The sequence below is a fragment of the Geospiza fortis genome, unplaced genomic scaffold, assembly GCF_000277835.1.
Source record: "Geospiza fortis unplaced genomic scaffold, GeoFor_1.0 scaffold155, whole genome shotgun sequence".
NCBI lineage: Eukaryota > Metazoa > Chordata > Aves > Passeriformes > Thraupidae > Geospiza > Geospiza fortis.
Window position 1 is genome coordinate 60,302 of NW_005054592.1, and position 13,509 is coordinate 73,810.

The window sequence follows — 13,509 nt, forward strand, 5'->3', positions numbered from 1 at the left end:
CCTTAATCTCTAGCTTGTGAAACTTTATAAGCAAATTGTACAGCTATTGAGCAAGTCTTTCTGCAGTACATCATCTAGCTTTGTTGGCATTTTTTTTATTACCTACATATATTAGAAGCCATCCTGTCTTAACTTGCACATGTTGCGCCATCTTTCTCTGCTATCTTAAGTCTTGGTACTAAAAGGAAAAATCTTCTATTTTTGTCCTGCCCTTTATTTTTAAGTCCACGTGTGGCTGCAGAGTTATCAAGAGACTGGTAAATGGATGTAATAAACTTTCTTCCTTGCTTTCTGATAAGGAATTATGTGACACAGCTCTCCATGAAATCACTATTTGGAACCTTTCCATTATTTTTATAAGAACTATTGACCTCCAAGTGCACTGCTGTTAAAGAAAACAGTGTGGTTGTCAGGCAGCATGAAAAGCTTCTGTATATTTCAAAGGGAATACTCTCCTTGTTTGGTTGGGGTTTGTTTTTTGGTTTGTTTTTTTTTTTGTCAACACTAAAATTTTGTTTGTACCTGCTAAGCTAAACACTTTATTTTACACTGAAGTTCGTAATTAACCCAAGTAACTCTGCAACTTTCACAGGAACAGGCTCTCGTGGTGTTCAGTTTTCAGTTTATGCCTATGGACACTGATATTTTGCCTGCTGAAATAGCCAGAAATACTTGTATGCAGCGTCCAGGCATATGGGGTGTCATGTGGTTTCTGTGCCTTTCTTTTTGCTTTAGTGAGCTCTTATTCATCACCTGTTTTATACATCAGTACCAGCGATTAAGTCAGTTTCCTTGGGCTAAAGCTATTTGGACTGCCTAGCCTGACAACAAAGGCATGCTGTTAGTTCCTGAATGCTCAAGCTGCTGTTTCACCGTCTATTTTGACCTGCTGGATGCCAAACTGAAGCATATTTAGAAGTCCAGGATGAAAGTCCCGTTCCAGGAGTGGAAGTGGTGGTGTTGTGTCGGGGCGCCTGACAGTAGGCACAGCGTTCATAGGAGCACAGCTCCTTAACAAATGAAACAGGTTTCTCACCCACCCTCTGCTTCAGAGGAGCTGCACTTGATAGTCCAGGATGCACCTCCAGGGAAGGGCCAGTTTCTTTGTTGCCCATGGAAATCCCTGGAAAGGCAGCCAGAGGTGCCAGAACACTCCTAGCGTTGCCCCAGCATTGGGGTGGGGTGGATGTTGCAGGATCGTGATTCAGGAAATTGGCAGTATCAAAGCATAGCTGGTGTATTCCCATGGAAATACAATTGTCCCTCTATTCCCTCTTTCCCAAAGTATGTGGATTAGAGACTTCTAAGAATTTGGGTAATTTGCATATTATTATAAGAGCTGTGATGAAATCTGCTTGCTTGGTCTCTGATCATGAAAATGCTTTTTTTTTTATTTAGGGAAAAGACCTTTGTTGAGCCACATAATGGTTCCTTTATTTGCAATCTTTAATAAACTTCATCACAATTATTAGTTTAAGAAAAATAAAAATATATCATAAAAATGGGAATGCATAAATCTTTTAAACAACTGTTTCATTTGGGGGACTTCTCAAAAGTCAGTGGTACAGCAGTAAAATGGGAGGTAAGCTACCACTTGTTTAATAGATTGTAATGATAATAATTGATATGTTTCTTTACTTGACATTATAATGTTCATTTTTAAGCATTTCTGTTCTGCCCAGAGAGCTGATTTTAAGTGATTAAAGTGTTTCAAATTCCTGCTCTAAAAATCTAGACAGTCTAAGAATGGCAACTAAGGAAAATAAATGGATTGCCAGCTAGCCTGGATTTTCTATCAGGGTCCATGCCAGGACATTTTTAAGGTTCTGAAAATTCACACAGGTTGAAAACTGGTAGGTCTTCATGCAAACTGAGCTTTGATGAGGTGCTCCATGTTTATACCCATGCTTATCTCTTTACTGAAAAGGAGCCTGGAGATGACTCTGAAAACCAGAGCAAGTTTGATAAGCCTGGATTTGCCTGCCTGTAGACATTCTCTCCAACCAGTCCTGCAGCTGGTTCAGCTAAGCCAGTTTCCAAACCAGAGAACTGTAGTGCCTGACAAGACTTGCTCCTGCAAGCTGCATTCCCTCTTCAGCAGCGCAAAGGGAAGAGGCAGAGCAGGCTCACTCATGAAAGAGAGCACTTGATTTTGTCTCCTGAGCATGACTTCATGCTTCACACTGACTCTCTCAGTCAAGTGCTGATGTGTCAAGCGGGTCTCAGAGGTGCTGGGGCTCCTGGAAGGCACCAAGAGCCTTGTTCAGTCTGTTTGTTCCTTTGGCACTTCTGAATTTTGCCACCTGGGCAGGAACAGTCTGCAGGCAGTTCTGCTCGGGGGGCACCGAGCAAGTGTCTGTAGAGGCAGAGGGGCAGAAAAGCACAGCAGATGCTGATAAGAAAGTGATGAGTGTGCAGTGAGTGTGGGTGAGGATTCATTAACATGCAGATCTGTGGCTCGGAGTGGCTGGCACTTGGAGGCTGTTTTTGCAAGAGCCCTTGCTCAGGCAGGGCTGACTCATCACGTTCAGTACATGCTGAGCTCCCAGCCCTCTGCTGCTTTGTTTATACATTGTTTCCATTTTTGACTGACTTCCCTGAATTACCCTTACAAAATTAACAGAAATTATGCCACCTGATGGCTTTCATAATGTACAGAAGTGTACAATTTCCTCTTCTGCTGTACACGTACATATTTTTGAAAGGAAAAAAGAATAATATGAAAGGTGTTTCTTGCACTTAAAATGCAATCCTAAGGAAGCCTGGATACTTTAAATTTGTCATGTCTTTTTTTCTGTCTTCTTTTGGTATTTATTTTTTTGCATGCAGAAAAGAGAACCTCATATGAATTTCTCTGTAACTGAGAGTAGTTGGAGTTGGATTTAGATTACAGTAGGCAAGACTTCTGCTTTATTAACTCTTCAGATGTCATAAAATTATAACAGCTGTGCCTTAGGTGTTGAAACCTTTGTTCTGCTTCTTCTTTTTCCTGCAGGACATATCTTCTGGTGGGAGCTCCAAAAGCCAACACTAGCCAGCACAACATCATAGAGGGAGGGCAGGTGCTCAAGTGTAACTGGAACTCAAACAGGAACTGCCAGCCCATTGTGTTTGATGCCACAGGTAATGTGTGGGTCACTGTGGGGGAGAGGGGATGCCTCTGCTCTGATGTGGGGAAGCAGAAAGGTTTCAGGTCCCTGTGGGGTTTTTGTCATGCTCAGCGTGAATGTGGCTGGTTTTTGACTGGCAGCTAGTCAAGGCTTGCTTGTGCTCTCCTTTTCCTCTCCTCTCTTTAAAAATGGTTGTCCCTGGTATGTGCTGGAAGCCTGAGTGAGCAAACATTATTCTTCTTGTGTTTTAACCTATTTATATTTCTCCTCTGTACTTTTCAGCAATGCTAAAACATTTGGCAACCTAATTCCCAATGAACCCCGAGGGGTTTTCTTCCTATTAAGAATGTGTCATATGAGGAAAGATGCTTTTCAGTATCAGCAAAGGTGGTTTAGGCAGAAATACCCAGAAACTTCGTCTGAAAACAGGAATATGGCCTAAAAACTGTGGAAAAATGTCTTTTTAATTTTTTTTTCCTTCAGATATAGCTCCACAGTGTTTGTGGCTTCTGTGATAGCAGCACTCAGGTCATAGGCACTCCTTACCCATTGCTGAAGCACAGAGGAGCCAAGCAGCAGCAGTGTGGACATGAAACATTTCAGTCCTTCTCCATGCTCTGGTGCACACAGTGATTTCCACAGGCTGTGGCAGGTCATGAGAAAGCACTGCGTGTGCTTTTCTGCTCCAGCCACTCTGTGCTGAATCCTGTTTTCCACAGCGTGTTTCAGGGCAGTGGAAAAACCTCCCCATGGCACAGGAGGGGATTAGCAAGACCCATGTGGTAAGGCAGAGGAAACACCTGTGCCCTGAAGGTCTGGTTGGTTGTAATTCATTCTTGCCTCTGCCAGTATTTTGACTTGGCAGCCTAAAAGTTGCTAGATTGATGCAGCCTTTTTAAATAGTGTGCAGTAGAGTGGAGAAGCCCTTCTTCCAATTTCACTGTCAAGGTATGCCACAAAAGGTTGTTGCTGTTCGGATTTCTGAAATCTTCATATCTTTTTGTGAAAGCCACTGTGTCACCAGCTTCCTTGCAAAAAAAAAAAAGGAAAAAAGTATGAAATGGCACCCACAAACCCCAAGTCATTATCATTCCTTCACTCATTTATCATTCTCTCATATCATGCTATGGGAGCATATCTGTCAGATTACTAAAAATTTCTAATAAGATGCAAAGTCTGACATTTTTTTCTGCATCAGTGTCAAGGCAGCAAAATCAGATTATAACTATCTTCTTTTTGTTGTTGTTCTCTGGGCTTATTGTTTACTAGAATACAAGTGTGCTTTTTGTTACTTTGGGTGCTTTTAAGAAAGAATCTTGATGTCCCTAGCTAATAGTTATCATTAATATCATAGCATGTAGGTTCTAAACACATCTTCTAATGGGAATTACAGTGTATTTATGAGTTTGTACTGTGAACGTTTGCAGTAGGCTTTTCCATGTGCCAGGTGGAGTTGATAGAGGCTGCACTGCTTTCCTGCATGTCTGTGCTTAAGGGATGGGCTCCTGGACAAACAGACAGTGTTTTGCTTGTCATTTTCCTTTAAGGTACAGCCATGTTAATTGCTTGAAATTTAACAGTAAAAATAGCAGGTCATAAAGGCTTAAGAGGATTTCTTTCAGGCAGGCTTTAACTCACTCCAGCTTTGAGGCAATGAATGGGGGAATAATGGATTTGTCAATTATTATCCTGGTGAAAAGGAGCTTTGTATTTCAGCTTGATAAAATAATGAATGCCTTGAGACAAAAAAAAAAGAAAATGTCTTTTTCTTTGTGCATAGCACAATGCTCGATTCCCTGTGTTCTGGTGACAAAGTCAGTGCCAGCACTGGGAGCTGCTGCTCCTGCCTGCCCTGCCTGTTAGGGAACAGGGATTAGGGAAGGTTCCTGGCCCACTTTGGGAAACAGGAAGATCTGACCACTAACTTGTGGTGCTGATGCAAAGAGGCTTTTTGTACATGACTAAATGCAGCCTCTGCAGGAATCCAGGCTCATCCATCTCTGCTTATCACTTGTGCAATACCATCTGTAACTCCAGAGGTGTTGCTTAGCCCTGCCACATGAGGCAGATTTTTCATTCCCTCCCAGATTCACTGGAAAAACCCAGTTCTGCATCATTACTTAGATGTGTTTCTTCAGAATTATTTTCTAATTGCTTACAACCAGTGCAAAATCTGACCTGGGAAAATAATGAGAATGCTTGTCCTTGTGGCTTTCCTCTGTTTGCCTGACGATGCCAAACTCTGCGTGTGGAGCTGGATGCCCTGTAATTAACAGGAGTCATGACCCTACTCCTGCTCCTGCTCCTTCTGCCAGGTAGCACAGCTGGAAATGCCAGAGCTGGCCAGAGGGAATGTGGCAAGGGAAAGGAGGAAAGAGCAAGCCTTGTTCTGACTGTGTAAGGTTGTGTTTTCCCTTTTTTTATCACAAATAAATATGAGAGTAGGAGTTTACAGAGGTCCAGCAAGCAGAGTTTCTTCCTGTAGATGTTGTTCTATTACTATTAATTAGGACAATTTCTTCTTAAACATTCCTTGTTTTTTTATATAAGTTTTTCTACAGCTTTATGGGTCCATTTCTCTTCCCCATCTGTACAAAGGCCATGCTGAGCTCACTGGCTGCACAGGGCTGGGTTTTATTTTCTTGCTCTTGCTTTTGGCTTTAGCATCGTGTTTGTACAGCAGTGTGGTCGTTTATGTGATCAAATGCCACAGCTCTTCTGTAGCCCAGCAGGGAAGGTGCCAGCTGCTGGAGGATAACCTTTGGAAGAGCTGCTCCAGCCCTCAAATTCAGCAGCATTGCTTGCTCACTTGCACTTACCCCAGCTGCTCTGGAGGAAGGTGATAAGTCACTGAGCTGATAGCTCCTGTACTATAGAATTTACTGCTTTGTATATTCCTTCCTGTGGGTGACCACTCAGCTCTGTCAGGAGCAGGAGTCCATTTGTGCAATGTCATTTATGTAGCTCTCATGCTGATATGACATGTATTTCCCTCTTTTTCATCATTTCTTTTTCACCCTTCCCATCAGCCAGTAACATAAAAACCAAACTCAAACAAAAGCAGTTGTTATAACTTTTAAACCTCTGGCTAAAAAAGCAAAGTTCTTTCACAGCATATTTTCCCATTTAAAACAGCAATATATTTCATGGAATCACAGAATGGTTTGGGTTGAAAGGGACTTTAAACATGATTTAGTTCCCACCCCTTGCCATGGGCAGGGAGAATTTGTGGAAGGGAATCTCCCCTTGTCCTGGATCTCTCAGCACAGTGGTTTTACTCACTGAAAATTCACTGGAGAATATTCTGTCCCTGTGTGTTCTGTGTGTTTCTGTGCACATGACACTAATTGCTTTTGACATTCTGGTATATATGGTGGCTTTGGAAGGCAAAATGTTTATATGGCACATTAACACTTCCCAAATGCAAAGATGCTTTGCTGTGGGGCTGCTCAGCCTTTCAGCAGTGACATCAGTTGGCTTTGATTTAACACAGTTGTGACTGTGTGAAAGTGGCATAGCAGACGTGTGTGGTGGAGCCTGCCCTGAAGTTCAGGGTGCACGTGGCTGTGCTGCATGTGCTTGTGTCACTGGGCTAGAAATTGAATACTTTTTGTAAAAAAAGACTTTCTAATGTCATCAGGCAAGTGTTTCAGGCTGGCTTCTGCTCTTAGCAGCACATCAGCGTAGTAGGTTAAGAAGGACCCAAGCCCCACAGCAAGCTTCCTCACCTGCACACCCTGTTGGTCCTGTTGCAAAACTGAAATGTGAAGCAGTGCTGCTGTTACTTTAACAGGTTATCCTGCAAGTCTAGATAGAAACAGGTCTGATTTAAATACTTTTTTAACCCTATTCCTGTTTACCTTGTTAATTCAGCAGTGAAGGTGCCTCTGTCACAAAACTAAAATTTCTGGCGTTGGTTTTCTTCTGTATCTTGACTTCTTTCTACAAGTGACAAAGCATGACTACAATTTCAATTCAATTGCTATGTAAAATACTTGGAATTTTTCCCCTCTGTCCCAGTTAACTTTCAGACTTTTAGAATGTGTAGGAGGCCCCATTTTTTCAGGACAAACACTGAAAGGAAATTTATATTCTCAAGATAGCATATTCTTCAAAATTTTCATAAACACAAGCAATGATAATAAATCCTTTCCCCTATGCAAGATGTTTTACATTCAAATTAACCAAAATCACAGGTTTGCAGTTCAAGGTAAATATTGATTTTCATTGATTCTTATCTGTTCTCCACACTGGATAATGTTGTGACTGAAAATTTAGTTAATTTTTTGTTTAAATCCATCAAAATAGGGGAATGCTGTGAAGTTTGTGAAGAAGAAAGTATCTGGGAAAGCAAATAGTGGAAAAACTGCTTTTACACCTGGCTGAGCCCTTTCCACCAGACTGACCAGAGACGTGGTTCCTCTCTTAGAAAGTTTAACACTTGGCTTTCTCTGCCAGCTGCTTAGCAGCTTTTTCCAGGAAAAACAAATTTCTTGCGGGTAAACTCTGAAGGGAATGCACTTAATAAGCAGCCCATTTTCTGTTTCTGATCAGTTCTGAGGCCAAGGTCCAAACCCATTTGTTTTAAAGATGTATCGGTCTCCATCTTCTTTTTTCATCTCCACAGCCTTCACAGACTGGCACAGCAAATTTTTTGTGGATAGTACCAGATATTGCCAACAGTGTTTCCATAATCTTCCTCAGGAAAAAGATTCCTGGAAAGTTAAAGGGTATTGCACAAGTTAAATTTACTTTGTGTAGTTGTCCATTTTCTGTGTCTAAAAGTAAACATATTTTTTTCTGTGCAGCAGGAGGCTCACAAGTTCACTGAGCCAGACAACAAAACCAGTGAGCAGAGGGGTGGCCAAATGTGCTTTTTAGGAAAATCAACACATCATCTTCATGTTTTTACTTCTGTGTTTTACAGTTAGGCATGCATGGAATGGCAGGGCTGATACACTTAGCTAACTGTCTAGATAAATACCTCCATTATTTGCCCCTGGAATTTTAGAGGATCATTCTGAGTTTTCATTTCAGCAAACAAAAAATTATTCAGAGACCCATGTAACCAGCTGGAGTTAATCAGGCTACACATGTAGCAAATTAATAGAAGTCAAAAGTTTTCTGTGTGCTTGCTTTCCAAAAAGAAACAATCTTCATAATTATTTATATAATTTTATTTTTCTTATTAGGGTCCTAGCTTGCCATCAGTCAAGAATAGTGGGAAATGGTTAGGTAGAAATAGCATTTCCTCATGTGTCTATGGCTTTTCGTAAAAGTTTAACCAAATTATTTTATTACCTGCTGCTATTTTAAAAATTAAAATTAAAAAATATTAATTGAGAATGTATCTGCTGCAGTACAAGATGCTTGAAACTGTAGCTCTTTGTCAGCACCAGAAAGTGCAGTCCTGAGACTGCCCCAAGAGCTGCTGCATTTAGAATCATCTCATGAAATGCAGACAGCTCTACGAACTGCTGCAAAGGAAAATATGCTCATAAAAACCAATTTGAACTTCTATGCTAATGAATTGCAGATTTCTTGAGCGGATTTTGTGTTTAGCCCAGGAAGATTTGCTTGTTCAGACAATGGATTGTTTTGCTTTTCTGAGACCTGTGGTAAACCAGGGATGCGTGGCTGAGTGGTCATTCCTTCTCCTGGGGAAAGCTTTTCCTGCTGCTTTCATTCTCTGCAGCAGAGCTCAAAATTCAAGACTGGGGAGACTTGCAGAAGCTACTGAATACTAGAAACTGGGAGCATCTCAAATGTTTTCAGCTCAGTGTGGTGTGGTTTTGCTGCTTTGGGAAAAGAATTCAGTGTGGCCTCTGCCTTTTATCACAGACCCTCCTATTGTCCCTCCTCTTCCCCCTTCCCGTGTTTTGATGCAACAAAGTAATTTTAGAGAAATTGTTCGTTCTTAAATGCTTCTGGATACAATTCTTTGGAGACTGGATATTTTGTTTTGTTGTTTTGTGCTAAAAGAGGAGAAGGAGACTTTTCAAGGAAATGCCCCTGTAAAGAGCTCTCCTGAGTACTCCTTACGTTTGCAGATTTGTTGTTTTTTTTCTATCCCCCGAGTGGGTGATCCTAGACAATAGGAGGCTTTGTTTGGAAGCCTAAACCACCAGTTTGGCATGGCTGGATCTATCTGTGACCTATTTAGCTTGAAGTGGGTATTTTAACTGCCTCGGGCAGCTTTGAGCTGTAGCACTGCCCCGGTAAGACCTGCTGATGAAGTTATGGCTGCAGTGGGTGCCATGAGGTTACATTTCCCTTCTGCAGATTTTGATCATTTGTGCAAAACAGTCAATTGTTCAAAACTCCATCATTTCCACTTACAAAATAAGGAAGTGTGGGATAGGTCAGTGTTCTTTGAAAATAGCTTGTTCTAACAAAGTGTTGTTTTATTTTTGGCTGATTGCTTTATTGGTATCACCACGGAATCCACAGGGGAATTTCAACCTCAGAAGCCATTGATTTCATCAGCAATAAAGCAATAAATCTTGTGAAGACCATGCATTGATTGGGAGTGAAATTGATTGGTTTTTATCTGGCTAAATCTCTGGTTAGCTCAGTCCCCCTGAAGTTTGGTTGTTATCCTTTTGCTTGCGCTGGATGACTGGGGCGTGCCTTGGGATCCGGGTGCTGCTCTGAATGCAGCAGAGAGCAGCAGAACCTATGGAAACTCCTCCCCATGCTGTTAGAGCTGACAGCAGAGCGCTGCTCATGCTTTAGTGATTAGGTAGAGTCCTGCCTGAACACTGTTGGCTCTGTCTGGATGTGGCTGGCTCGCAGGGGGATGACGGGTTGGAAAAAAAAAGGCGGCTTACTTCTGTTAGACGAGGGAAAGGATGCTTTTGTTCCAGCACTGCCCGGGGGAAAACGTGGGATTCATACCTCAGGAGAGGGAAGGGGACTAGTGGGAAGGTCTGTATTCCCCTCTGCCTGAGTCACTGCAAAACACTGTGGATCAACCAAGGTTGCTAAACATCAGCTGCCTCCCAGCATGGGGAGTTTCAAGGGAAGATGAGTTGGTGTTCACTTGCTCCTGCTGCCTCAGCTGAGGTTGAAATCGCTCACATTTTGGTTGTAATGATAGGAGAAAGATAATTGACACTGCATAGATTTCCCCTCTTTATGAAAAGAAGACTCTTGCATATTTTATAGCTTTGTCTTTCTTTTGGCTAGCTGCAGTTTCCTTTCACCTAGAAGGGCAACTTCATTTCCATGCAATCAGCGTAGTTACAAAGAGGTTTATTTTAATGAGAGGTCTGTGAATTGGATGGCTATTTACATTTTACAACTTCTTAAGTGTTTTTAGTGTGATGACACTGAACCAGGTTGCATCAGTTCAGTGCCTCCTGACTCACGATCATCTCTGTTAAGTGTGTCTGAAGATGGGGGGAGATGTTTTAGTTCAGTTTGTTCATTACCATAAAAACAGACGGGCTGCAAGTTACAACTGGATCCACTTACTCAACAGCAGGACTTTCCCAGTAACTCCTTTGTTCCTGTAACTGATAATATTCACCTTGGGAAAAGAAGGTGCCAACTATCCAAAGGTGGTAGTTAAAAGAAATCCATCACTAAAAAAAAAAAGTGATCTTTTTATTATATTTGGAAGATGGATTTCTTTTCTTTTTCTGCAATTTCTGCCCAGCATCTCTCCACATTAATTTTCATTTTTCAGTTCAAATCCTATGGAATGTGGTAAAGAGTCAGTGCTCCATTGGTCCACCAGCAACACACCTTTTATTTCTGCTTTTGTTTTAATTTTAATTCTGTTCTTTTTGTTTTAATTTTAATTCTGTTCTTGCCCTGACTACCCCATCCCTCCACCTTGTGAGACACAGCACTGTTGACTTGACATGTCAGCCCTTTTTCCCTATGGAAAGAATCATGTAAAATCATCATGTGATGCCTGCTACAATCAGAAGGAGCAAAGGAAAGACCAGGGCAGAAGCTGCCTTTACAAATAGGAAATAATACCCCATGGCCATATGACATAATCCTGGAATTAGTGACCCATCAAGTACAAGTGCCTGTAGCAGTTGCGTTTTAGTCTGACAAATGGCATTGCATAAAAACTCTGAATGTTTTCTGGAATAAATCTAGTCAGAATATAGTTTGTCCTGCCTAGATATATTTGTTTGAATGGCTTTTTAAAGGCTTTTTCAAGGCAAGGTTGGATGGAGCTCTGAGCAACCTGGTCTAGTTGCCCATGTTGTCCCTGCCCGTGGCAGAGAGGTTGGAATGAGATGACCTTTAAGGCCCCTTCAAACCCAAACCATTCTGTGATTCTTTGATTAAAATGTACATCATTGGCTTAAAGACGTGTGTAGGGTGTTTTTGGAATACTCTGAAATTTCAGAAATGCAAGAAAAGGCTGTAAGAAATACAATAAGGCTACAAGAATCCTTATAGTACTAAGGCTGATTATAATACATCAAAGCATTGGGCTGGATTTATAAATCCCTGGATGCTTAAATCTAACCTGTAATACAGTTTGGTTCCTTTAAGGTAGGTACTGTTTTTTAAAGGGTGGGGGGGAAGGTTTGTTCTTAAAAAAAAAATCAATATATGTATATATAACTACCACTAAAAATTATACAAAGATAAAATAATAATCAAGTCAGGCTCTTTGCAATAAAACACAGAAATGCTGAAGTCAATCCTGTACCTTCCCATGACACATCTACTTTATGGTATAGCTCAATATTTAACTGTGGTTAAAGCTGCTTCAGTGAGGGCTCACATTTAAGTGTTTTAATGTTTGTTTTTCCCAGTCATGAAGAAAAAACTCAAATGGTTTCTTGTTTAAAGTCAGGGGATTTTTGGTGAGTGGGTGTTTTCCAGAATTCCTCATAAAATTAATTTCTCTTTGGATCTGAGAGAAAGGCTTATAATCTATTTGCACAGTTTTTCCTGGGGAGAATTCTGAGTGAGTATAGGTAAACAAAGGTTTTCTTCTCTAATGGACAGTTAACATCAGATTTGGCCTGTATCAGTTTTTTAGCTGAGACTTCTTTCTGTGTTTCCAATGTACAAATTTTCCACTTGATCTAGATCTTCTGTCCTCACACACTATCCAGTGTTGCAGCCATTGTCAAGCTGAACTCAAGGCCCTCTCCCTAAGAGCCCCTCACTTAAAGCTTTAAAGAACCTAAAGAAGCTTTGAATACAAGAGAAACTCAATCTAAGGCATCTTAGCCTTGTAGCACATCTTGCTTTGTTATGTTTGCACTGACACGGGGCAACTTGACTGAGATGTTTGCAGCATGTTTCTGCAATAGAGGTGCTATAAATAACTAAAATCCAGCTTGCCAAATTGCCTCATGGAACACATTTTTCTGTGGGGTGGTGGGGTTTTGTAAGAATTCTTCATTTGTTGTTCAGGCCTTCAGAAATGACGATGCTGGCTTCTGAAGTCATGACATCTGGCACATAAACTCCGTTTGGCACACAATTGTCTTTGTGGTCATGTTCGTTTGCTTTCCGCTTTGGGGATTTGGGGTTTTTATGTGCCAGCTTCTGGTTGTATCTGAAAGATTCATAGAGGTTTCTAATATTAGCCTCAATTTAAAGCTGAATCAGGGCTTTTTAATACTGTAGAAAAATATTTTTGTCCCCTAAACACCAAGGGAGATGATGTCCTGGATAGTGATCCTTCTTGGCAGCTGAAGGGTGAAAAGGCAGAGAGGATCTCTTCTGGCAACCTGTGCTGGTTGTTCTGCTGGCTCCCCTCTTCTCCAGAGCAGTCAGCATAGACCATGGGCAGGTGGCACCAGTAACCAGTACTTGGCTTTCTTTTTATTCTACTTTTTATTCTTATTATTCAGCCCAGACTTCAAGGAATTAATTTCCTTAACAGCTGAGATAAAATCAGGTTGATAATGCAGAATGGCTGCTCAATCCCTATTACAACACAGCCTTTCCTTCTATTTCTTGCCTGTTGTTCTAAACTTAAGTGGGAAGTTTGCATCCTAGACACCTTTATAGTACCTAGGACAATAGGATTCTGCTTTACACTAGGGAACTGCTATACCAGCTTTCGTTTTTGCCATGCATACCTAGTGCTGTATAAGTATCCAACAGAAAAGTATAAAATGCCACTCTGCAACTATCCCCAAGTTTGCCACTGTTTAAAGCTGTGTTTGGCAAGTAGAGCTGAGACATTTCTTTGTATTCAAGAGTAGCTGGACAAGTAGAGGGCAGAAGCCAAATCTGTCTTTCCAGGCTACGTAACCCTGGGTGTGGTTAAAAGATGAATTAACCACTTTTAAATCCCTGTTGGTGTCACAAAGGATATAGTTCCCAGCCTTGTGTTGCTGTCCTCTCCCCAGCAGCTTAGCACTGCCCCCCTCCCCATGCAGCCAGCTGGGTTTGAACCTCATCCTGC

General features: G+C 41.3%; 1 protein-coding gene across 1 annotated transcript in view; it reads left to right on the top strand.

Annotated features, from left to right (window-relative positions):
* Positions 1-13,509, top strand: part of ITGAV (integrin subunit alpha V) — a 54,076-nt gene that overhangs the window by 7,552 nt on the left and 33,015 nt on the right. Inside the window, exon 2 of the mRNA XM_014310820.2 lies at positions 2,996-3,123. Coding sequence (XP_014166295.1) covers positions 2,996-3,123 — 128 coding nt within the window. The remainder of the gene's footprint in view (positions 1-2,995; positions 3,124-13,509) is intronic.